The sequence below is a fragment of the Numida meleagris genome, chromosome 6 (assembly GCF_002078875.1).
Source record: "Numida meleagris isolate 19003 breed g44 Domestic line chromosome 6, NumMel1.0, whole genome shotgun sequence".
Taxonomy (NCBI): Eukaryota; Metazoa; Chordata; class Aves; order Galliformes; family Numididae; genus Numida; species Numida meleagris.
This window is the reverse complement of record NC_034414.1, coordinates 38,818,541-38,842,768: the sequence shown is the minus strand read 5'-3', so window position 1 is coordinate 38,842,768 and position 24,228 is coordinate 38,818,541. Positions and strand designations below refer to the sequence as shown.

The window sequence follows — 24,228 nt, the reverse complement described above, 5'->3', positions numbered from 1 at the left end:
GTGGCGGAAAGGGGGCGGGGCGAAGCTCTCGCTGGCGGCGACTGGCTGGCGGCCGGCAAGGCCCCTCCGGAGGGGGCGCGCAGCGGGCGAGGAGGGCTCCCGTCTGGCCAATGAACGGGTGAGGGCGGGCCCCCGGGCGAGGCGAGGGGCGCCTTTCGGTGTCCGCGGCGCAGCGACCCTCGGCCGGGATGGCGGCGGCGGCGGCGGCAGCGCGCGGAGCTTGGGGCGGGCGGCGGCGCGTGGCGCTCAGGGTGAGGCGGCGGCCCACGGTCACAGAGCACTGCGAGCGGTGCCGCGGATGGCGCCCCGGGGGTGGGGAGTAGGGGGTCTGGAGGCGGCGGGGAGCCCCGCGTAACCGGGCTGCTTTCTGTCTCCCATCCAGATGCCGCGGAGAGCCGGTGTTCCTTGGATCGCTTCGGCCTCCGCCTCCTCCTCTGTGGTGAGTGGGGCCGGGGGCGCCGGGCGGTTCTCCGGGGCAGGAGTGCTGCTGGGCGAAGCGCTGCGGCGGGGGGGAGAGAGGCCCGCGGCGGGGCTGTGGTTTGGTCGTTCACTGAGGCTCTGGGCAGGGAGGAGCTCGGATTTCCTGCACTTCCTTCAGTTCTGGAGGGGATAGTCTTCTCCCAAGTGCTGCCTGCGGCACCGCTTCTCCCGCTGTAATGTCAGCCCCATCAGCACGTGTAATGTTTTATTCTTACTTTAACCTACCCCAGCATTCCTTCGCAAGCCGAGGCCTCACTTGTCCATTTCCAGCATTAGGTTAGACATCTCACTTCAGTCCTGCTTGCTGACAGTGCCCCAGCCCTTGCTGTTCTCTTTCTTTTTCACTCCTCCACTTTCCACTGTCATGACGTGTCCAAGTCAGCCCCATTTATTTTCCTGATTTGTCCTCTGATCCCTCTCCCAACATCACATTGGAGATAGCATCCCCATCCTTGTTGCCCTGACCAGGAGACCCGTCTGGTGGATGAGGGAAAGGCTGTTGATGTGGTCTACCTAGACTTCAGCAAAGCCTTTGACACTGTCTCCCACAGTATTCCCCTGGAGAATCTGGCAGCCCGTGGCTTGGACAGGTACGCTCTGTGCTGGGTAAGGAGCTGGCTGGAGGGCCGGGCCCAGAGAGTGGTGGTGAATGGAGTTAAATCCAGCTGGCGACTGATCATGAGTAGTGTTCCCCAGGGGTCAGTATTGGGGCCGGCCCTGATTAATATCTTTACTGATGGTCTGGACGAAGGGATTGAGTGCACCCTCAGTAAGTTTGCAGATGACACCAAGCTGGCAGGAAGTGTTGATCTGCCTGAGGGTAGGAAGGCACTACAGAGGGATCTGGACAGGTTGGATCGATGGGCTGAGGCCATTTGTTTGAGCTTTAACAAAACCAAATGTCAGGTCCTGCACTTTGATTACAACAACCCCATGCAGCTTTACAGGCTTGAGATCGAGTAGCTGGAAGACTTTGCAGAGGAAAAGGATCTGGGGCAGTTAGTTACTGACAGCCAGCTGAACATGAGCCAGCAGTGTGCTCAGGTAGCCAAGAAGGCCAATGGCATCCTGGCTTATATCAGAAATAGTGCAGTCAGCAGGGAAGGAAGTGATCATCCTCCTGTACTTGCTACCTCAAGTACTGTGTTCAATTTTGAGCCTCTCAGTACAAGAAAGACTTTGAGGCCCTGGAGCGTGTCCAGAGAAGGGCAGTGAAGCTGGTGAAGGGTCTAGAGCACAAGTCCTATGAGAAGTGACTGAGGGAAGTGGGATCGTTTAGTCTGGAGAACAGGAGGCTCAGGGGAGATGTTATTGCTCTCTACAGCTCTCTGACAGGAGGTTGTGGCGAGGTGGGGGTTGTCCTCCTGAGGAACAGTGATTGATAGGATGAGAGGGAATGGCCTCAAGCTGTGCCAGGGGAGGCTCAGGTTGGGTATTAGGAAACATATATTCTCAGAAAGAGTGGTGAGGCACTGGAACAGGCTGCCCAGGGAGGTGGTGGAGTCACCATCCCTGGAGGTGTTCAAGAAATGTATGGATGTGGCACTGAGAGAGATGGTTTAGTGAGCATGGTGGTGATGGGTTGGTTAATGGTTGGGCTAGATGATCTTAGAGATCTTTTCCAACCTTAATGATTCTGTGGTCGCTGTCTCATAACTCCACATCCCAATTCTCTTCACACAGCTTCCTGGTATATTTGGTTTCATCCTCATTTCTGTGACCTGTGTATCATCCCTGCTCTTCACTCTGCAACTGTTTCCCATTCCTCCTATCCATTCTCCCCAGGTCACTGTTCTGTGGCAGCATGAAGTGTTTGTCACTTTCTCCTGGTTTCCTCATTACCTCTCAGTATCAGTTCCTGGTTTCCAGTCTCTCCACTTATGCAGCCCCAGTTTTTTTCCTGCATGCGACAGCACTAACCACATCTTCTAGCCCTGCTTTTTCTACTCCATACTTACCTGAACACCTTAGCCAAAACTTTCCTTTTCCTCTCCTCTGCACATGAACTGGAAAGCTGTGCCCTCTGTGCTGCCTTCCAGGGCCATGGCTGTGAGCTCAGCAGCAGCAAGTTCCCTGCTCTTGGCTGCAGAAGCACTTGGGAAGCAGGGACAGGATAGCACTATGCCTGCAGCTATGAGCTGGAAGATGAATCAGCTTAGTGGCTCGATGGGAAGGAAATGTTGCACAGTTTGCATCAAGTGGGTGGAATTCTTACAAAGTGAATTATTAACTGGTTTTCTTAATATGTTTATGAATTGCAGAGTTTTTTATAACTTAGTAATTGCAGTGACTGAGTAGATTAAAATAGTTCTGAATATAATTCTATCAATGTATATCTTCTGTAATAGTTTTTAGACAGGATTTTAACAATTTTAGTCTAAAGTGAGGGAAAAATGGGGCACAGCGGTAAATGACAAAAGCCTGCACATAACAGGGCACATTGTTATGTGGGCACCTTCAGACAAAAATTACTCACTGTGCTGTCCTCCACAGCCAACAACCAAACTGTTCATCGATGGGAAGTTTATTGAGTCCAAAACCACAGAATGGATTGATATCCACAACCCAGTAAGTGAAATGGCTTCTGCTCATATAGCAGCACTTGCTGTGCAGCAGAGTGCTGTGCTTTCCTTGAATCACTTGGTGAAAGGGGAAGTATGTGTGGTCTTACTTTTCTGAAAGAGTGGTCAGGTGCTGGAATGGGCTGCCCAGGGAGGTGATGGAGTCACTGTCCCTGGAGGTGTTCAAGAAACATTTAGATGTTGTGTTGAGAGACATGGTTTAGTGGGGTTATATTGGTGGTGGGTAGATGGTTGGACTGGATGATCTTGTAGCTCTTTTCCAAACTTGCTGATTCTATGATTCTGTGATTCTACGTGTGCTTCTTGAGAAAGCTTAGAGTTGGAGCTTAAGATGGATTTAGCACTGTGTAATTGCTTCACAGTTTCCTCTTCATGTTCAGTGTCAGTCTTAGGAAAGTGTTGACCTCTTTAATCTCCCTATGTAGTAAACCCCTGATCTCTGGAGAGAAAGCTGAAATCCCGTTTACACTATTTTTCACATAGAAAGGCACTATGAGTATGATGTCAAAATTTCAGAAGGCTTCCTGTCATCCTGCATGTATGCAGCCTGATATGATTTGATGCCAGCTGAATGTGATGTCCCAATCAAAGTTGCAAAATATATCAGACAAGTTGCTGAAATTCCCACTTGGAAACCAGTACTGCATTTACAGTTTTCTGTGTGCCTGATCTGAGATGTGTAGACTGCAGATTTTCAGAACTATGAAGTACACAGAATTCCAGCTGTGGCCCAGGCCTCTCAATGTGCTCTAGGAGAGGAGTCTCTTTTCTGCTTCCCCCTGAGAAGTACAGCTCCTTTTAGAATAAAGGTGCTAGGTGTGTGATGAGCAAAGACTGTTGAATGGTTGGCAAGGACAGCTGGAAAAAAACTGAGTTTTGGTACAATTTGTTTCTCTCCATCAGGCCACAAATGAAGTGGTTGCTCGTGTACCGAAAGCTACAGCTAGTGAAATGGAGGCAGCTGTAGCTTCTTGCAAAAAGGCTTTTTGGAACTGGTCAGAAACATCTGTTTTGAGTCGCCAGCAGATCTTCCTGCGTTACCAACAGCTCATCAAAGACAATCTGGTAAGATACTGCAGCTGCGTGTGATGGCTGTTGCTGCATGCATTGTAGCTGACTCTGAACTAAATTGAGACACTCAGTCTTTAACTTAGTTGTTGATAAAGTGTTGTTGCCATAGGTGAGGAGCTGACAGAGTCACTGTCACTGAGAGGTGTAGCAAAGCACTCTCCAGGCAAAAGCAGACAGAGGCAGTGCTTCTTAGGAAATATTATTCTGCATTTGTTCCTTTTACCAAAATACCCCAGGAGGAGCTTGGTGGAGAATGTGACAGTTGAGAACGACAAGTGAGAGAAGTATGTTACTATAGTGTTTTTGGATTCCCCCAAGTTTTCCTTTGTGTCTGTGTTGTGACACGTGAAAGCAATAGAATGTAAGCTAGCCCACAGTTGTTTGTTGGTTTTGGTGGTTTTTTTTTTCAATATCACATGTGCAGCTTATTGACTTCTTATCCACAAGAGCAAATCAGCCCATGTTGGCTTTCCCAGGATCTACTCAGACTGTGATGTTCAGTAGATGTTAAACTTATCCCTGCATCCTTCTTCATGGGCAGGCACTTCCCTAACATCCATAAACTCTGTGTTTTCCATTTTCAGAAAGAAATTTCAAAGCTCATCACCTTTGAGCAAGGGAAGACCCTGGCTGACGCTGAGGGAGATGTGTTCCGAGGCCTCCGTAAGCTGCTGGCTCCGTCTGTTACAAAAGGGGCTTTCAGAACCCATAGGAAAGGAGGAAGTCTCCTGAGCAACTGTTTGCTCCAGGAGTTTGTACATGTTGCTCCCCTTGTAGCTTCCTTCTGAAAGAAAAAGGGCAGTTGTAATTCCAGCCTGAAAAGTTCCCTTAGGTGGAGTTCCTATAAGTCACTTCCAAGTTGTTAGATCCTTTATTTTCCTAGGAGTGACTACTGAATGCTGTAAAGAGATAGGAACTTCTCGCTTGTGCTGAAATGACTGAGGTTGAATCACAGGTGGTACACTAAAACTACACCTGTACTGCTTTTACTGGGGCTGTTGAATGTGTGCTTCTGTCACAGTGGTATATAATGTACTCAGGAGAGAATCCATTCACAGTGAGCTCACTGTGCTTGAGAGAGCAAAGGGATTTTGTGGAGCACAATGAGTTTTAAGTTGTGGCTGGAAGAAAGACTTGGGTCAAGGCAGTGGCAAGAAGGGAGTTTGGGGTGTGACCGTTAACAGATCACCCAGTGGCATATTGCCCTTTCTGCTGCAGAGGTGGTTGAACATGCTTGCAGTGTGACATCTCTCATTCTGGGAGAGACCATGCCCTCCATCACTAAAGACATGGACACTTGCACCTACCGTCTGCCTCTGGGTGTGTGTGCTGGCATTGCACCGTTCAATTTCCCAGCGATGATTCCTCTTTGGATGTTTCCCATGGCTATGGTTTGTGGAAACACATTCTTGATGAAACCTTCTGAGCGTGTGCCAGGAGCACTCATGTTCCTTGCCAAGCTGTTTCAGGATGCTGGTGCCCCAGATGGGACGCTGAATATCATCCACGGACAGCATGAAGGTAATAACAGCCCTTCTTGGACTGGAGTATGTATGTGTTGCGGTGTGTGTTCAGTGGAGGGACTAGAGCTGTTAGAGCATCTGATCTTACTGCTGTTAGAGAGGTTTGGAAAGACACTTCAAACCTCTTGATGGAGTGGGAGGGAGATGACTGGGAAATTCTCTAGTGCGTTGCATCAAATATTTTAGGAGATACAGCAGCCAGAATTCTGGGGTATGTAAGTGCTCATATTCTGTTTTGCTACTAAGCTTCAACTGAAATACAAAGATACATCATCATGGTTTAACAAGAGAGTCCAAACAAGAATTAAATACCTCACTGAATATATGGTGGATGTCAGTATTCTAGTTCATAAACTGATTATTTTCCAAAGTGCTCAAGTAAATTGAAAACACAAGGATACAAATAGCCAACATAACTTTGTTTCAGCATCACTTGGGTGCCAGAACAGGACTTCAGAAACACTAGCTGCTAACTTCGTCAGAATGCTTCAGATGCTGAGGTAGACAGAGGAAAGGATTGAAATCCTAAGATTTCTGGATGCCTGTAGGCAGGACTGAAGAGTGAGAGACTGTATAGGATTCAAGGGGAAAGTCCTGATTATTTAGTCCCTGTCAGATATGTGCAGAGCTCCTGAGATTTGACTGGTGGGGGCAGGGGGGAGGTGGGCAAGGGCCTGTGTTTTGGGTTCTTGGGGCCCAGAGCATGAAAAGCCAGCAGAAATCCTGTTGTATAAGCCCTGGGGCGGAGCTCATATGCTGAGATGTTAGAGTGGAGAGGTGCATGGACAGGCAGCAAGAGAACTCAAATGTAGGAAACAGATGCAAGAATTCTAATGAGAAGAAAGATGTGTAGATTAGCAGTATGAGGATGAGGACAGGGGGAAGCATTTTACACCACAGTATATAATATATTATTTCCTATTTGAAGCTGTGAACTTCATTTGTGATCATCCGGATATCAGAGCAATCAGCTTTGTGGGATCTAATCAGGCTGGCGAGTACATCTATGAAAGAGGATCCCGGAATGGCAAGAGAGTCCAGGCTAACATGGTAATGCCACTCAGTGCAGCATGTGGCTCCACACAGACTGCCTCTATCTGTGTGTGCTTATACAGACCACACTGTTCTGCAGCAGATGCTGACTTTGTTACTGATAGTTACTTGATGGGGCTGACCTTCTTGCCAGCCTGTTGGCAGCTAAATAATAACTACTATATCATGTTATTACCAGAGAGCTAGAGAAATGGGCATGGAGTCTGTATGTGTTCTGTATTTCAGGGAGCAAAGAACCATGGTGTGGTGATGCCAGATGCCAATAAAGAGAACACTTTGAACCAGCTGGTTGGAGCTGCCTTTGGAGCAGCTGGCCAACGCTGCATGGCTCTGTCTACAGCAATTCTAGTGGGAGAAGCACAGAAATGGTTGCCAGAGCTGGTGGAGAGAGCCAAAAATCTACGCGTAAATGCAGGTACAGATTCTGATAACTTCTTACTAGGCCCTTTGCTTCTGTACAACTGTGGCTTTTTAGGTTGGTGTATCTGCCATATTGCAATGTGTCTCTTGGAGCTGCTGGCTCTGTAGGTTTGATCTGCAGGGATGGGAGCTAACAGGTTGTCTGGATTGGGACACAGAGCCCTAGACTTGGATTTAGGAATATGTATGAAGGATTGGCAGTATGATTGTGCTGCAAAGTTTACAGGTTTGGTTTTAACTGGAACTTTGAGATTATGTCCTATATAGAACACAAACCTACCATTTTATATAGCATTCTGACTTAACGGTCCTTCCGATTTGTAGTAAGAATGCAATAAGTGGGAAAAATGGAAACAAGTACTTTAGAAAAAGTAGAGATTGATTGTAGAATTATCCTGCCTTTCATTTCTTTTGAATAAAATCTTGGATAGAGGAAAAGTTTTCCTTCCAAGACAGATCTGTGATCTTCCCAGTGATCTAAACTTTGCTTATCACTTCTCTTGTTTGTTGATTATGTTCCTTAATGGCACAAATCTTTGCTCCATGTCTCAGAAACATCAGAATTTTCATTTTTTTTCCTGCTGATGTAGGAAAAACCTTCATTATGCCTAAGAAGAGGAATGGTTAAAAGCTTTGCATCTCTGCCTCTTTGCAGGAGACCAGCCTGGTGCAGATCTAGGGCCTCTAATCAGTCCCCAGGCTAAGGAAAGGGTTTGCCACCTGATTCAGAAAGGAGTAGAAGAAGGTGCCAGTCTTCTTCTGGATGGACGTAATATCAAAGTGAAGGGCTATGAAAACGGCAATTTTGTTGGACCAACGATCCTTGCCAATGTCAAGGTAACTTAGCTAAAACTAGTGCTTGATGTTGTATGTTGCAGGATCATTTGAAAAATGGGTCGGCCAAAATGATCAGTAATCAAGAATCACCACGTAGAATTCTCATAAATAACTCAGTTATCCCTTGCACAATTCCAATGAAGCGCTGATTGTTATGTCGTTGTGGAGGTGATGAAAGAATTCACAGGAACAGAACAATATAAATAAAGTTTATTAATGTGAATGAAGTTAATAATCTTAACTTTTTTGGAATGTAGCCAACTGGAAGAACATATGGACAGTTTGTACTGTGTCATATTAAATGTCCATTGAGCATTGTGTACTTTCTGTAGTAATGGCCAGCAGCAGATGCCTAAAGAAGAGTATGACTAACAGCCAAACATAAAATTTTCCTGTCTCCATTATACATTCCTGCAATTTGTAAATTAAGTATTTATAGAAACAAAAGTTAAAATGAAGTCTTCACAAGAATGACAAAGGGTAAGGCACAAAAGCTTTCTGAATAGTTGAATATATTCACAGCTTCAATGAGTCATCCTCTCAATATAAGGTGTAGTGTGCAACAGACAGACACTACTGTGGGAGAATATTTTTTACCAGGCACACATCTAAAGTGGGTTTTCATAGCTAAATTATTATTTTAATGTTAATGCCATTAGCTGGTATTAGTTAATTACTATTTAAGTATTCGATTCATTTTGGGCCCTCTGGTGAGTGATTCCAACATTGCATACCAGTCTTGATAGTTCTGCTATTGTTCTTTGTATTCTTAGGATTTTATGGATTAAATACTGTTCATATATTTCCAGCTTTTAGTCTGTCTCATAATTTTCTTGCCTTGTTTTCATTAAAGATCTTAAAATGTTTCACTTTCCTTTAATGCATCTTAAATAGTATTCAGAAGTAAACGTTTCACTGTTTTTTATTCTTAGTTCTTTATATGGTAATGTTCAATAATAACCACATAATGCTTACCTATCAGATGCATATTTTGTAGTTGTGTTAGTTATTAGTGATTAAAGTACTCCCTAACTGGTTCTTCTGTGTTTGTCAGGTACTGCTATTTATCAGGCATAAGTCCTGGGCACTGAGTTTCAGAGAACTGCAGGTTATCAGCAGGATCTGAAGTAAACTGTCCTGAATTAATCCTGGCTTTAATCAGCCTTGAGCAAAGAGTAGACCTGTAACTCATGTTAGGCAGGCAGTTAAAGCAGGAAGTGCTTTAGCAATTAGAAATTGTACCCTCTTTAATAGATAGGTGGCAGGGGATGGGAAATGGTGGAATGGCAACCAGGACTGAAGGCAATGGAGTATAATGGGTGATTCTAGGAATATCCTGAGCATGAGCAGCATATGTGTTTATATCCTATTTCCTAGGATATTTTATATATTATAAACTATTTATTATATTCAATATCCACTCTGCTTTTTCTGCTGTTTGTTTTGGCAGCCAAACATGACTTGTTACAAGGAGGAAATCTTTGGGCCTGTCTTAGTGGTTTTGGAAGCAGACACTTTGGATGATGCAATTGAGGTGGTGAACAATAACCCCTATGGAAATGGAACCGCAATCTTCACCACCAATGGAGCCACAGCTCGGAAATATTCTCACTTAGTAGATGTGGGGCAGGTATGTTCAAGCCAGAACTATTGCTATTAATACTCACCATTCATGGTAAATAGCCATCCAGCTATAGTGACTAATCACTGACTAATCAGCCAGCAGCACCCAGCTTCAGATTAAAGGAAACAAAATATTGTCACTCTTGGAGAGTGCTCTGCAATCTGCTGTTTCTTTATCTTGTGATTAATATGGTAGCTTTCCTTTGGTTTAGGTGGGTGTCAATGTTCCAATTCCAGTGCCTCTGCCCATGTTCTCGTTCACCGGTTCTCGTGCTTCTTTCAGAGGAGATGCAAATTTCTATGGCAAACAGGTAACTTGTCAAATTTCAGATTACTTTCTTAGGTTGATCTGAGATAAATCACGTTAGCAGTGGCAATGGGAAGGTGGTCATCAGATCTTATCTTACTGGGAGGATATTTGAGAAGGGAGCAAGAACTGAAATAGCAAGCTTTCCCATAGGACCAGAATCTTTGGGGAACTGTTGAAAGGAATAAGTTGACAGGAATTGTTCCCACATAGGAAAACTCAATGCTCTGTAGATATGGGAAAAACTGCTTGACACACCCATGGCACAGATATGAAGAATTCCTAAGGCCAAACATCTGATCCTCGTGTCTCTTTCCCCCAGGGAGTGCAGTTCTACACACAGCTGAAAACTATCATTTCTCAATGGAAAGAGGAAGATGCCACTGTTACCAAGCCTGCTGTGGTTATGCCAACTATGGGGAACTAAAATCAGCCTTTAAAGATACTGTCTCTGGTGCCCTTCTCTTTCCATGTTGCACTTTCCAGCTTTGTCCTGACTATCATGGTTTCCTTGGGAATGAATAGAAAACTCCATTTTCTAAGGGCCTCTTTTTCTATGTAGATCAGGCAAGTTTATGTAATGTGCAGTCTGGGTTTTTTGTTGCTGTCATTTGGTTTTTTTGTGTTTGTTTGTTTTTGTATAACTATCAAGAAGAAACTATCCTATCTAACTGAAAGGGAAAACAGATGGGCTTCACTTTATGTTTCTTTCTAGATCTTTGGAACTTGAACATTATTCTGCTTTCTACTTCAGTACCTCTAGCCTTAGTGACTCACTGCTGGCTGCACCTTGTAGCAGTTTTCTTTACCACTTTCTTACATGTTGAGATTTTGCACTCACTGTACTCAGATGAATATTCACTTTGAGTGATGTAACTGGGACACTTTGGATGTCTCACTGAAGTAACTTTTACATACAATGAAGACAGCAAATTTTGGAGTTGAAAATGTCAGTCTTTCATCATTTGAGGAATTTCCAAAACACCTGGGAAATGTCTTTCTATCGATTTTTCAGGGAAGCATATTTGATTGCTTGTCTGAGGATGAAATAAATACCTGTATGGTATAGTGACCTTCACTGTGCCTCTTACAGCTGGAAAGCTGTTCCTGTTGTGCATGTGGCTTGTATTCTCCAATTTGCTGTCAGTTCCATTATACCTAGAAGTTGGTTGGTGCCTTTTTACTGTAATAACAAAAATGTGCCTACAGGTCCTTGATTGACTCTTTGTCACATTTGCTCAAGCACAGTCATGTTCTCTAAGGACAGCAGGTCCCATTATTAGAGAAGGGTAAGTCTTGGTGTGCCCTGTTCTATATGTGCATTTGGAGTGGGAGAGCCTGTGTTTTTATTCTTGCTTCCTGGAAGATGATGCAGCCATGAGGAGGGGATCTGCAGGGACTTCATTCAAGTACCCATGGAAAATAATACTGCTCTAATGATTGTAATCCTTACTTGTTGTAATTAAACAATCTGAATGTGAAGACTTTATATCCTGCCTTCTGATAAAGATGCATTGTAACTCACAGTTATGTATTAGAGTAACCGCTGTTGATCCACTAATGTTTGTATCTTGTTTTTTTTTTTCTTCTGCTATACTCTAGAGGGAAAATTCTCACCTTGCAGTTTGATTATGAATTAAAAACTTGCTAATACGTTTCTGCAGAAAATGATCGTTCCTTGATAAGATGCTCTATAAATGTTATGTTGACTTCATTCCCCTCTTTGCAGGGACTGGTCTATCTATTACTTCTGTAACCTGTGTACACATCCTTTTTTAATAGCATTTCAAGGAATTCTGAAGTAATTTCCTCATACAGCATTCCAAGGAATGCCTTGGTTCTATTTCCACATACCTATCACTTGATTGCAAAAGCTCTTAAGCTCCATACACTTGACTTTATTGTAAACTGAAAATGCATCTTAATCAAATTACATCTGTACAGGTGTAACCATCCTAGAGCTGCATACAGGGTCATCCTAGCTCCTGGTTTTGGAAAGAATACAATCTTCATTATAAGGAGGAGGAAAATAGTTGTATTTCAGATGAATTTCAAACATACAGCCAAAGCAGCAGCATAGCAGATAGATAGGAGATTTAGAATTGCAGCTTTGCTCACAAGATAACTCCCAAAACGAAAATTGCAGATGGGTCCGTAAGTGCTGTGGAAGTTGTTCTTGTTGATGCCAAGTGTACAGCTGCCTTACTCTATCTGTAGTGTTAACATCTGAATACATGGAAAGATTACTGCAGAAGATAATGACTCATAGTTCAGCCTGCTGTGTAATGAATATCTGGTTGGAAGAAATATTTTCTGTGCTGAAAAGGTAAAACATTGTAGGTAAATCACTATTAACACATTGGCATTCGTTCATATATCTGAGAAAGGAATATAAAGTAATAGCCTTTACTACTGTCTACGGTCATTCACTTTCAAATCACTAATTTTCTTCCTAATCAGTATTGCTATTCTGACTTTCCTGTTCAAAAGACATAATCTCTTTCCTTTAGAAATTCTGGGATTCAGCTTTGATAGCAAAATTAGTCTTTATTACCAAGCTTGCCTGCTCCCTGGACATCTCCAGGAGTCTCGCTGAACTGTTTCCACACTTGTGTTAATCCTTAACATTTGTGTGCAAATATATTTTTCTGATCGTCTGCATTTCCACAGCATTTTTAAATCAGATTATTTTAAGTCTACTAGGAATACAAATTTTGTATCTGCCTTTTTAGTTAATTTAAACATCTTTTTAGGTCAAGCTGCAAATGATCACTGATCACGATGTACATGCTTCATCTCACTGCTATTACGGCTTTTCACCCACCTGATTATTATCCTTTTTTTTCCAACATACACTATACAAGCTGAAGAACATATCTTCTGTATTATACAAAAATATAATCTCAGTATGAAAGATTTCAAATTTCTGTATTCTCTATTAAAATACAATTTTATAGTCAACCCTTGATTTCTATTAATTTTTTTTTTGCCTGGAGGACACTGCAGTCTAGATTCTCAAGACTGTTTAAGAGTGTAAGTCCTAAAAATCTACATTTCATAGTTTAACCATCTTTGAGAACTGGACTCTGCAACTTCTGCTTCTGTTTTCCCTGTCTGTGCGAAAAAAGCCACCAGACACTTCCACACCTGTTTCTGGAAGTGGCAGTCAGCCTCTTAGAAGGAGCTCTCTCATCTTTCTGTAAAAATCCCTCCAGGGTTCCTTTTTATGAATTTTATCTGCTCATCTGGTTCCTGAGTGTTACATTTTAAGTTGTGAGTGCCTCGTATCTGACATAATGCTCTGTGATGGCATGGTAGAACTCCTCTCTATTCATTCCTTCAGGGTAAGTTGGTTTTGCTTGCCGTGGAGTATTATAATTAGCTGCATATCTGAGTCTGTCTCTGAAAACCAGGCACACGAATGCTTCACACAGGCTCATTATCTCTAAGTGATTCTATACTGAATACAAAATGAGCTTAATATATTTTGTCGTTTAATCAAAACTCTGTGTTCTAGCCGAAAATATGTCTCTGTACAAACATGGCCTTTCATTTTTTCTCTAAAAATACTAAAGCTGCTTTTTGATAAGAAGAGGCTTTAAGATTTTTTTGTGTGTGTGTCATGAAAGCTGAGTCTAGACGCCCGACAGCCCCTGCCAAAAGATCACCATGACCAGAAATATAAAAGTGAGTAACAAATTCCTTACTTGTCACACATACATTTGTTTGTATACATCTATATACACTAATATAGGTCTTCAGATAAACTAAATTATTTCTAAAGGAGGAGGGATGACAGAGAGAATTACATTATCAGGACTGTGGAGATGTTAAATAGTGTAGTATAATTTAGTGTCTTACCCAGCTGTGCTTTCTTCTTTAGCATCAGCAGGAGCTGGAGTAGCCGGAACTCTGCTGTATTTCCTGTGAGGAAGAAACAACAGCAAAGTCATCGTCATCTGAAGGTGATGTACACTCAGCCAGGTTTCTAATCCCATAGCAAACTCGTTTTCTAAAATGAACAACAAGCTAGAAATGTCAGGACACACGGACTATTGCAATACGCTATCTGAAATCAGCTATTTGAATTGAACATACATTCACTATTGAATTCTGTATTTTGTGGCAAAATCATTACAGTTAAAAAAGTGAATGAGGACAGCTCAAAGCAGAAATTGTACAAGCAGAGGTCAGTGCTGCTGTGCACTGTTTCTGCCCTTTAGTTATCTCTGGCTTTACAAATATAGGGTTGACTATTTCATGTTTGATGTTTGCAGAGGTTCAGATAATCCTCCTTACCAATGTGAAGACTATCCAAGTCTGACCAATATATGAGTTCGCTGGTCCATTTCCTTTCTGATTCCCAATGGCCTGATTAATTCCTTTAATAGATATACCAGGACTGCGTTTAATTTTTTGTTTTTTAAAGGAAGAAAGGTGCATGTCCAAAATTGGTATATATCACCTTTTTCATGAGGTTAAAATATCTCACACCAAGCCACACAGTTAGCTAGATTCTTATGCTAGATGCAAAGTCTCCTGGAGTCTTCTACTCTGGAGTTTATCAGCCAAGCTTCTGTAACAGGGAAAGCTCTGCATTCACCTACTGAAGAAACAGAATATTACCATAGATTTGTGTCATTCATTTTGGCAAAAAGTAATCTCAGGACGCGTTCTTTTTGTTCCCACGTCAACTCACTGATGTCTACTTTTTCAAACTGGGTATTTTCCCTGAAAAACACAGAAAATATAAATGGATTAGGAGAAAATGTCAAAGGCATTTCTCTCATAGATTCTGTATGTGTAGAAAGTGTTTTTAAATCTATCTATGCATTGCATTTGTTAAGCTGTTCATAGTATGTAAATTCAAAAGATAAATTTGAGTACTTTCTAACTTCTAAATCCATGGCTCTCTAAATAAGTAGAATAAAGAAAAACTATTTCTGTTATACAGTTATTGATTATAAATACTGGGAGGGAGGAGGCTAGTACTGACATGTAGTAATTTCAAGTACGTTGCCCTTTTCTTACTTCTTCATTGTTCACACACAAGAGAGTTAACACACGTAACCAACTTTTCTTCTCAGTTCCAGTCTTCCTCTTTTCTTCCTTCCGAGGGGAAGCTTCCTCAGATCTCTGTAACTACTTTCCCCTCTGATTTTCAAATTATAAGGGCTTCTGTTGTATCATTTTTGAGATAAAGTAACCTGAATGACACATTCCAATTGATTGCACGTCAGTGAGTTCTCAATGGTTGATGCATACTAAGCAAACATTTTATTTGGGAGTAGTATAATTTTGATCTCTCACCAAAGCTGGATGCAAACAGGAGCTATGCTGGACCCTAATTCTATGGCTTAAAGGCTAAGCACATAGATACTGTAGTTTGTAGCAAGAGGTTAGAGATCTATAAAACTGGCCACTGTGGCATGTGTAACTCCATCCTAGTAGAAATTCTGAGATACTTATAAATCAGATTTTGGTTTATTTGTTTTAGAACGTAATCCTGTCAATCAGTACTATACTGCATATGATCTTCATATTGATGTAATTGTATATTTCCTGTAATGGCTTAAGTTTTAGATTATTGTGAAGCTTGGAGGAAACAAGCTTTGAAAGTACAATGCAAAGCCAAGGGCCTCTGACAAATGAACAAACAGCTGAACAAAGACTACTTGCCATCTACTGGTTGCTTCAGTTAAAACTATCAGCAGCATACTAAAGAGCTATTAAGACTGTAAAAAAAAATTGTAATTTTTAGGCTTCAGTGTTGATAGGTAACTGGAGTGAGTGAAAAGAGCATTGCCAGAATGATGCCTATGCAACCCAAAAAGACCAGAGATGCAACGATGATTATTAAAAAAAAAAACTGCAAAAGCACATCTATACTGAAAATTCAGTATTAACTTCCATAGCACATGGTAGAATATGAAAAGGACTCTTTTGAGCTTTATATTAAATTTCATCCACTGAAATAATGACAAAAAGTGTAATTAGGCACCCAGAAAGCCATTGCTAATTGACAGGATATTACACCTCATGCAGTTATTCTCACTACAGCAATCTCCACGAGCATTCCAAATCTAGACGATATAATCACAAAGATTTTGGGGTTTTATTGTATTATTTTTAAGGCATGGTAGGAAGACAGACACTAGTTTTTGATGTTAAAATACCAGTAGCATTTCTCTGCTTCTTCTAGGTCTCTGTACACACTATTTGTGCTGTTCATGTTGCTATTGAATGTTTTGATTTTGGGAAATTCTTCCATCCCTGCACATGCCTCCATCATTTTTCTGTAATAGACAGCTTGGGCCTTTTCCTTATAGTGCTTTCTACTGGCTATGATCTCCTGCTTCACATGTTCCAGAGCATCTAGGAAGAACCTTTCCACTTCGGTCCTCTCATTTAAGATATTCCGAGCTAGTTTCTTCACTCGGTTCATCTCCCGATCCTTCATTTCTAGCAGGTGCTGCAGTTTCTTGATCTCGACCATGCTAGCCTGGTTTGCTATCAGTGCCTGATGCTGTGTTTTTTGAGTCTTTGTCTCAAATTCTTTAGTCTTGTGACATAAGGCCATCTCCAGTTTTTCTACTTTATGTCGCAGATCTCCAATCTGTGCTTTCTGCTGGTTGATCTGTAGGATCTTTTTTCTAATCAAACCCTCAGTGATTTCCTGGAAGATAAGAAGAAATTACTTTGGCTTTTGTTTCTATCCAAATTTGGAGGTTATTCTTTTCCCTCAGCAGTGACAATGTAGTCAAGATGGTGGCACCTTCACACTGGAGAATGAATATTTCTCTGGGGTTTCTTGTTTGCAGCAGAAGCCAGATGAAGGCATGGTGTGTAGTGTTCACTACAGAATGACCTATTCTTAGTGGACTATTATAGGAAAACCTCCCTTCAGTCTCCTCCATCATTAAGATAGAATCAGAGCTCCTCTTTCTTCAGCCAGCTCTGAATTCATAGCTGCAGACAGGTCTGGCTGTGGAGAAGTTATTCTCAGTACACTTACATCTGTCTCCAGGACTTCAAGGACCCCTTCCTGGAGGAGAGTGAAACAGAACTAAAACTAGAGCAGAAACCTTTTCTTGTAACAGAAGAGTTTTATCCTCCTCTAACTTCTGTTTCATTTTCTGCAATTCCATTGCCTCTTTCAGGTGATAAGATGAAGCACCATGAAGACGAATGTTCTCTTTAAAAACCTGTCTCTCAGTGCTGTTCAGTTGCCTGGGCAGAGTGAAACAAAATCCATGAACTTTAGTCACAAACTTTCATACATTTTTTTTTAACATTAAAATCAGTACTTCAGCGTCCTAATTTCCAAATTAAGCCTTACAGTTTAAATGCAAGTGTTGCCATCATCTTGACATTTAAAATGGAAAAAACAGCCTCGATCACCCTTCAAGGTCCATGCAGTAACAAGGGCAAATAGTTCTTCAGAACACAGTGCTAAAATTGTTTAGTAAAGTAGAAAACAGAAAAGGCGAGTGTTTCTTACAAAACAGCTTCATGTCGAGCAGCCTCTCTTGTCATCATTAGCTTCTTCTCAGCATCTTCTTCTAGTCTTTTCTGAAAGAGAGAAAAGCCTGTTTATACTTTGCTTGAGGCCCTTGGAATTGAAGCTTAAAACCTGTTATGGTGTAAATTCTAAAATCATACACAATTTTCAGCTAGCATAACTTCTTACTAATAAAAAAAGAATGAACTCCCAAGGACACTTAAGTTCCTGGCAGCAGTGGAGAATAATGTCTCTCTGGGACCATGACATCCTATGCATTTCCTTTGAAAGCTGCACCTACCCTTCAACTCAATCATCATACTTATATTGACATGGGGAACAGTAAAATGCTGAGTAAAGAGCTGTAAGAAATATAGAAGCCAGGATAGTCAGTGGGAGAAATCTTCTTTCTAATAAAAGTTTCTGTAATTGCCTCTCAGCTTTTACCTTCTCTTCAAGAAACCTCCTCTCCAGTTGCACAACCTCTTCCTGATGTCTCCTGTTTGAGATCTTGATACTCTGTTTTAGCTGTGATAAAAAAATTAAACTTCTGTAATAGCGGTGTTTTAATTTCAGCCATATCATTATATCATTAACTATTCAAGGAGGTACTTGGTAGACTTTCCTGGCACTAACCACAGTCCTCATCAAATCTTCCCACAATCTCTAAAATTCATTTAAATCTGACTTTTATTGCTGTTTTGCTTATTCTTCATACCTCACCTTTGCCTGTATTTTCATATGAGTCAGTCTTTCATAAACATGATCCATCACTGTTTAATGATTAGTTTTAGGAATCTAGTTTACATTGTCTATTCACTCAGTCATCAAGACTGTTTGAAATCCAGTGCCTCAAGCATCCTTTAAAAAAATGCATGACTAACTAACTGTATTTAATGTCTTAGTTTAAAAGCAGCTATATATTAATAAACCAAATGCGGCTGAGCAACCATTTTTCTCCACGGGAAGCGTGTTGTTTTGTTTCCAAGACCTTTTTTGTAGCTGTAAAAAAAATGAGGTGAGCTGAGTCAGGAAGACAACTTAAGTTGCTTGAGGTGCCTGTTGGATCTCCCCAGTCAGCTGAGATGCTTGCTATCTCAGCTGAAATGTTTTACAGTTAATACCATTACTTAATATGTGTAGTATAGATTCAAAACATGTACTAAATCCTCTAGTCCGTCCATGTATGTGTTTGTATGATTCCACGCTGATTTTGTTAAAAATAAATTTTAAAAATTAAAAACAAACAAACAAAAACCCCACCCTACAGCACTGGCCCATTGCAGATGCGAGTTCTGGCTATGGAACTTGCCTTTTACAAACTTAGTGCTTTTCCTCAGACTCTGTAAACTGTGCTGAATGAAAACGGCCCAGTAGACTGGTCATGTCTGTTCTCCACCCACAAACTGTTACCATGCAGCAAAGAAAGTTGCTTTTTTAGGAAGTATTACAAACCCATCTTTATGACAAACTTACATCTTCCAGCTCTTTCTCCATAGCTGCTTTCTCCCTGCGGAATTCCTTTATTAATTTCAGTTCTAATTGAATTTGGCTGATTTCTCCAACTTTTTTCTGAAATTTTTCTTCCAATTCTTTTATTTGTTGGGAATAATAGTCTTCCTGCAATTCAGAAATAATCAGTAAGAAGGAAGCAAAATGAGAGAAGCCAGTCATCAAATATTGTACCATAAAACACAGAGCACACACTGCTGAATATCTGAAATCATAATGAGTTGCAGCGTTTTGAAAAATACAAGGAATTCATCATGAGCAGAAATGCTGCAAACTCAGCAGAAGCTACTGACCCTCCAATGAAATAAAAACCCTAGAAATGACTAGTATTGCAAAGCAATATTTGAAATATCAGTTATAACCTGTTCTACTTTTTATAATCTGAGGATGGGAGAAATGTTGTGGAGTCTTCTTCACAGCAGATGCTGTCTTAAAGTGGAGATGAGCACAGTTCTGTGTTTCTTATTGAAGCCAGATTGTTAACAAACAATGATTTTCTTAGTTTTTTTTTTAAGAATTTTTGCTTCAATAGCAATGAATGAAGAAGAAATACAGAAGAATTCAAACTAATTATTTGTTAACTCAGTAAAAAAATGAAACATGTTTTTGCTGGTCTCTGGCTTCACTGTTACCCAGCTGGTTCTTAATACTATTTCAGGTACTATAAAGTATTCCTACTATTATCCAAAATAATACGAGAGAGTCACAAGGTAATTGCCACATCACCATTGTTTTTTCAAGTTCTTGCAAACTCAAGATTCTTGCACCAAAACCTGTAAGCATTTGCTGCCCAAACTTATCCTTCACACTAAAATCAGATCTACTGTTCAGCCTGCTCAGAGGATCCCATTGTTCTGAGGACAAAAAGTTCAATCACCAGTTTCCTGTTCTCTTCTTGTGCTTGCTGTTTCAAATCAATCAGCTCCTTCTTCAGTTTCTCAGTCTGTGAAAATAGAAATCCAGAAATGTTAACTGAACGGGTAAGGGAGAGAGGAGTAGTGTCTGAGCTGTGTTCTTCTCTTCAAATTTAATAATGAGAGGACACCAAAAGAGAAAGGTCCCTCATTTGCAGCGTTCAGGCTGATTGAAGTGTACTTAAAACCAGGGAGTGAAAGAACCACCCTTGGTTTGTGCTCAGCGTGGGAATCAGTGCAAGCCTGAACTATAAAAACCCACCTGTACTAGACAGAAAGAGACCCGCGAGCCTGCTGAAGAATTAAAACTACATGGATGGAGGGTTTCCTTCCTTATTGTTTTGGGCAGTGGTGCAGTATTGAGAGAAGCAGTTCAGAAAAGGGGGTAAAGCAGCTGGAAAAAGGATGAGTAAGGGCTTCCACAATGGCTACAAGAAAAAAGAAAAGAATGTGGTGGGATTAAGAACATTGTCTCCTGGCTTTTAACACCATCAGTGCTCTGGGGACTGAAGATTTGTGCCTTCTCATTCAGTAAACAGAATTTTTAAATCATTTACGAGTTCTGCTCCGAAAGTAATGCCTCCCATTTTATGACGGCCCGCACGGTCAGAGGTGGATGCTGGCGGTACGGCAGTATTCTGCCAGTATTCCGCTCCATGTTGTTGCCGTGCGACAGATGGCAGCAGAAGGGCAGTCTGACAGGACGGTGTCTGACATGAGAGTGCGAGTGGAGCAGGGGTGTGAAATCTTCCATGTGGAAAAAGTTGCACCCATTGACATTGGCATTCATCAACATTTGCTGAATGTTTATGGAGACCAACCAGTGGATGCAAGCGCAGCGAGGTGTGGGTGCTGCCTTTCAGCAGCGGCAACGTGTCACCTCTGCCGGTGCAGATGTTTGTGAGGCCCTTGATTCATGGCTGGCGAAAATGCGTAGCTAATGGTAGTGACTATGTTGAAAACTGGTGTTTTGTAGCTTGAGAATTTGCTGTATCAAACAGTGCTATTGTGCTTTTTGTAGCTGTTGTTTCCATGGAAATGTACAGGAGGCATTACTCTCGGAGCGAGCCTCGCAGTTTCAGTTCCAGTTTTGGACGTGTCGCTTCTCTCGGTACTCGGACTTGGAGCAGTCGGACCGGGGCTAAGGCGCCCGCCCCGGCAGCCCGGCTCGCACCTCCGCCGCCCTCTCCCGGCCCTGCTCCGTGACGAGCGCCAGCACGGCCGCCGCCTCCCTCTCCGAGCGCCGCTGCCGCCACAGCAGCTCCGCGTTGCGCCGGGCCAGCAGCCGGGCGGCCTCACGGTACTCGGCGCGGCCCGCTTCGGCTTCCGCCAGCCGGATCTCCCACGGCGCAGCCCGCCCGCCCTCCATTCCGTGGCTTCCGTTACCGCCCGCTGCCGTGGAAACCGGGCGGCGACGTGCAACCCCCGCGCCGGGCGGCGCGCTGCGTGACGCGCGGTGCCGGCGGGATGTGGCGCCGGCGACGCTCCGAGCGGCCGGTGAGCGCGGGGCGGCGGGCGGAGGGCTGCGGGAGGGAGACAGCGCCGCGTTGCCACGGGAACCGCGTCCGGCCGCACCGGGGCGGCTCCGCGCTGCCCCGCCGACAGGGCCCGGCCGCGCGGGACGGGCGCTCGCGTGTCTCTGCCCTTCGCGTCCGCGCCGTTACTCGCGGGGGCCGGCGGCGGAGCCGCGTCCTGAGGGAACGGTAGGTGCGGAAGCTGCCGGCAGCGAGGCGTCAAGGCAGCGCCCCGGGGACGGGAACCGGCCCGCCGTGCTGCGGGGGTCCGGGCTCAGGCGGTGTCGGCGCTGCGGCGTGCGTGCCGCGAGCCCGCCGTGCCCGGTGCCGCGCTGCTACGGCGGGTCAGCGTTTGACTAACGTCCAACTCGGTTAACTTTCAACTTCTCGAATGGGTCCCCTGCGCCTATCCGAGCGTGTTTCACCGCTCGTATCGAGTAATGATCAACTCGAGCTCGCGCAAAGCGGTTCGGCTGTGCTCTGCGCGCCCCGGTGACCCGCCTGACGCAGCGCCCGCGCCCCGCGGCGGAACGGAACGCCGCGGTGAAGGACAGGACAGCGGCGGCAGCGGCCCCGGCCCCGCCGCCTCGCGCCTCGAGAAGGGAGCAGGGAGGGGAGCGGCGGCCGCGCGCCACGCTGCCGGTGCGTGCCCCGCTGCCGGTGCGTGCCCCGCTGCCGGTGCGTGCCCCGCTGCCGGTGCGTGCCCCGCTGCCGGTGCGTGCCCCGCTGCCGGTGCGTGCTCCGCGGGCTCCGCTGCCAGCAGGGGTGGTGGAGTGAACCTGCACTCGTATTTCTGTGCCCCTACGTTCTCCTGTCTGTTTGTTCTTCATTTCATCCGTCCTGCTGTATTCTGATGGCAGCGAGGATTTTACCTTGCTGGAGAGAAACTCTCTTGGAAGTAGTATTTTTTTTCTCAGTGACTGATCCCCCCCTCTCTCACCTACCTCTACCCTAAAATATTCCCCCCGTCCTTTCCTCTGACCCTTTTTTCAAATTCCTCCTCCATTGGCATTTCTCTTACTCTCTGCCATCTCCCTCTGCTGGCTCTGCCCTCGTGCTCTCCTTGCCCATCTCTGTGCTTCTTGTGGACACGGGTGTGCAGCTGGTTAGAAGGTCTGAACGGCGCATCAGAGAGGCTGGGTGTAGTGAGGGAGGAGGTCCTGAGGTGTTGTGGTGGAATTTTTTATGGGGGGAGAGAGGGGACCCTAGGTGGATGAAGGTGGAAGGAAAGAGAGAAGCCAGGGCAGAGGTAGTGAACGGGAAGCGTGAGATGGTGCTGGATGGCTGAGGAGGGCTACCAAAGAAACGTTTCGTACAGGAGCGGTTCATGGGAGGCCAGGGCTCATCAGTCAGGAGAGCTGGCAAGAAGAGCATGTGTTAATGGTGGCAGTTGGTCAGATATTTTCGGTTCAACTGAGATCATACGACTTATGTGTCACGTGTGCTGCCTGTAACAAGACTCTGGGGTTTGTTTCTTACGGCAGGTGCTCAGTTTTAGTCGTGGTTGTTTAGTAAACAACATGCTTCCATTATGCAACAACTCCTCTCCTGAACAGCTTCACCTTCTGCTCTCGTTCTGCTAAGCGATGCAGCTGCCTGGATTTTCAGCAGGGCCGCTTACTGTGATGAAGCCAAGTGGGTAATTCCAGCTGCATCGCAGAACAGACCCCTAGCTGTTGGGAAGAGCTGCCAGACAGCTCAGCGCTTTTCCTGAGCTCTGTTCAGCACAGCGGTTCAAGTTTTTACAGATTAGAGCTAAGTTTTTACTAATGTATGTGTAAAACGCAAATGCTTTAGCGAGTCTGACTGTTGGAGTTGATCTGTTGCAGAGGGATGGCCAGGGCTGTTCTTTGTGGAATCATAAAATCACTTCTCAGAACGTGTTCGTAAGGCAGAGGGGATCCTGTGCAATCAAATAAAGGTCACAGAAGATAAGCAAGGTTCCCCTTGTGTAACAGGCTGAGCGCTGTGTTTGCTCTGGAGATAGCTGAGCGCTTGGCTGAGTTAGAACGGCGCTCAAGGAATGACTCAGCGTGATGTGGTTAGTGAGAATGGGTAAAAGTTAATCTCCTGCTGTAATTACAAAGGTGAAGGGTTGAAATAATGGAAGGGCTGAATGTGGGAGGGAAGGATGAGTGAGTTCTCTGGGCATAGGTGAAAGGAATGGGGAAATAGAAGCGATGTCAAATTCCTGTAGAAAGGACAGGAGAGAGGTTAGGGATTGGAATGGGTAAATATAGGATAGAGGTTGCAAATAAAGATTTAGAGAGACTGAACATAGTGGGGCTGAACAGATCACTGAAATGCAATTGAATGCTAGCACTAGAAGCAGATGAGGTCTCGAGCAGAGCAGATGAACAGGCGTATGGGGCAGAATATTCAGCACTGTGAGCAAACAGATGTGTAAGCACATGTCTGGAGGATGCTGGGCTGCATGCAGCTCCTGTGTGTGAGCATGTCAGCACCAGTGGTACTGCACAAGGTGGGATATCTGGCCACATGCTCATTTCTGCCGTTCAAATGTGAACAACAAAGATAGCTACATATTCTCCTCCTCTTTAACCAGACACCTAATGAAGACAATCCTTTCTGTGCCTGTGTCTTTTCTTTACTAGCATTTCTTAGTAAAGAACTTCTGCAAAGAAATGCATGTGAACAGAAAGGAGATATAGTTGTTGTATCTGGATATCCAGTACTGAGTCTCTTGACTTCACGTTAGGGTCTTGGCTTACTAGAAGCTGATGTTAGGAGCTGTGTAAGCAACCTGAGTGTTCAGGATGACTGGGACACTGGGAAAGCGTAGCGTTTTGGTTTTGTTTTCTAATTCTGAGAATGAAAACTCTCAGGAGAAAAGGGTGAAAAAACAAAATGAAGCCAGAAAGGAGAAGTGT

The 24,228-nt window shown here is 43.8% G+C and overlaps 3 protein-coding genes across 7 annotated transcripts in view; 2 read left to right on the top strand and 1 right to left on the bottom strand.

Annotated features, from left to right (window-relative positions):
- Positions 1-11,549, top strand: ALDH6A1 (aldehyde dehydrogenase 6 family member A1). Of its 2 annotated transcripts, none has more exons than XM_021401290.1 (12): positions 1-118; positions 383-439; positions 2,974-3,048; positions 3,966-4,127; positions 4,718-4,796; positions 5,352-5,654; positions 6,585-6,706; positions 6,935-7,124; positions 7,785-7,966; positions 9,417-9,596; positions 9,802-9,900; positions 10,219-11,549. In XM_021401290.1, exons 2-12 carry the CDS (start codon positions 383-385, stop codon positions 10,321-10,323), a joined length of 1,554 nt encoding a protein of 517 aa, XP_021256965.1. In that variant the 5' UTR covers positions 1-118; the 3' UTR covers positions 10,324-11,549. The 2 variants fall into 2 exon arrangements, with proteins under 2 accessions (XP_021256965.1, XP_021256964.1); XM_021401289.1 differs by lacking the exon at positions 1-118 and adding an exon at positions 130-251.
- On the bottom strand, positions 12,079-21,297 carry BBOF1 (basal body orientation factor 1). The gene is made up of 10 exons (XM_021401292.1): positions 20,998-21,297; positions 19,787-19,852; positions 18,874-19,017; positions 17,845-17,925; positions 17,398-17,468; positions 16,982-17,126; positions 16,073-16,572; positions 14,523-14,627; positions 13,758-13,820; positions 12,079-12,214 (listed from the first exon to the last, which is right to left on the bottom strand). Exons 1-10 carry the CDS (start codon positions 21,190-21,192, stop codon positions 12,160-12,162), a joined length of 1,425 nt encoding a protein of 474 aa, XP_021256967.1. The 5' UTR covers positions 21,193-21,297; the 3' UTR covers positions 12,079-12,159.
- Positions 21,186-24,228, top strand: part of ENTPD5 (ectonucleoside triphosphate diphosphohydrolase 5) — a 25,394-nt gene continuing 22,351 nt past the window's right edge. For all 4 annotated transcript variants that reach the window (XR_002440155.1, XR_002440154.1, XM_021401297.1 and 1 more), the window contains exon 1: positions 21,186-21,320. The gene's annotated coding sequence lies outside the window, so the exon portion shown is untranslated. The remainder of the gene's footprint in view (positions 21,321-24,228) is intronic.

What these genes read in the sequence shown, in the direction of transcription:
- ALDH6A1 (XM_021401289.1), top strand. Translation starts at nt 189, where the DNA reads ATGGCGGCGGCGGCGGCGGCAGCGCGCGGAGCTTGGGGCGGGCGGCGG. An exon ending in GGATTGATATCCACAACCCA is followed by an intron (nt 3,049 to 3,965) that starts GTAAGTGAAATG and finishes TCTCTCCATCAG; the next exon opens with GCCACAAATGAAGTGGTTGC. An exon ending in AGAGAGTCCAGGCTAACATG is followed by an intron (nt 6,707 to 6,934) that starts GTAATGCCACTC and finishes TCTGTATTTCAG; the next exon opens with GGAGCAAAGAACCATGGTGT.
- BBOF1 (XM_021401292.1), bottom strand. Translation starts at nt 21,192, where the DNA reads ATGGAGGGCGGGCGGGCTGCGCCGTGGGAGATCCGGCTGGCGGAAGCC. An exon ending in AAGAAGAGAACAGGAAACTG is followed by an intron (nt 19,018 to 19,786) that starts GTGATTGAACTT and finishes TCTGAATTGCAG; the next exon opens with GAAGACTATTATTCCCAACA. An exon ending in TGGAGAAAGAGCTGGAAGAT is followed by an intron (nt 17,926 to 18,873) that starts GTAAGTTTGTCA and finishes TTTTTATCACAG; the next exon opens with CTAAAACAGAGTATCAAGAT.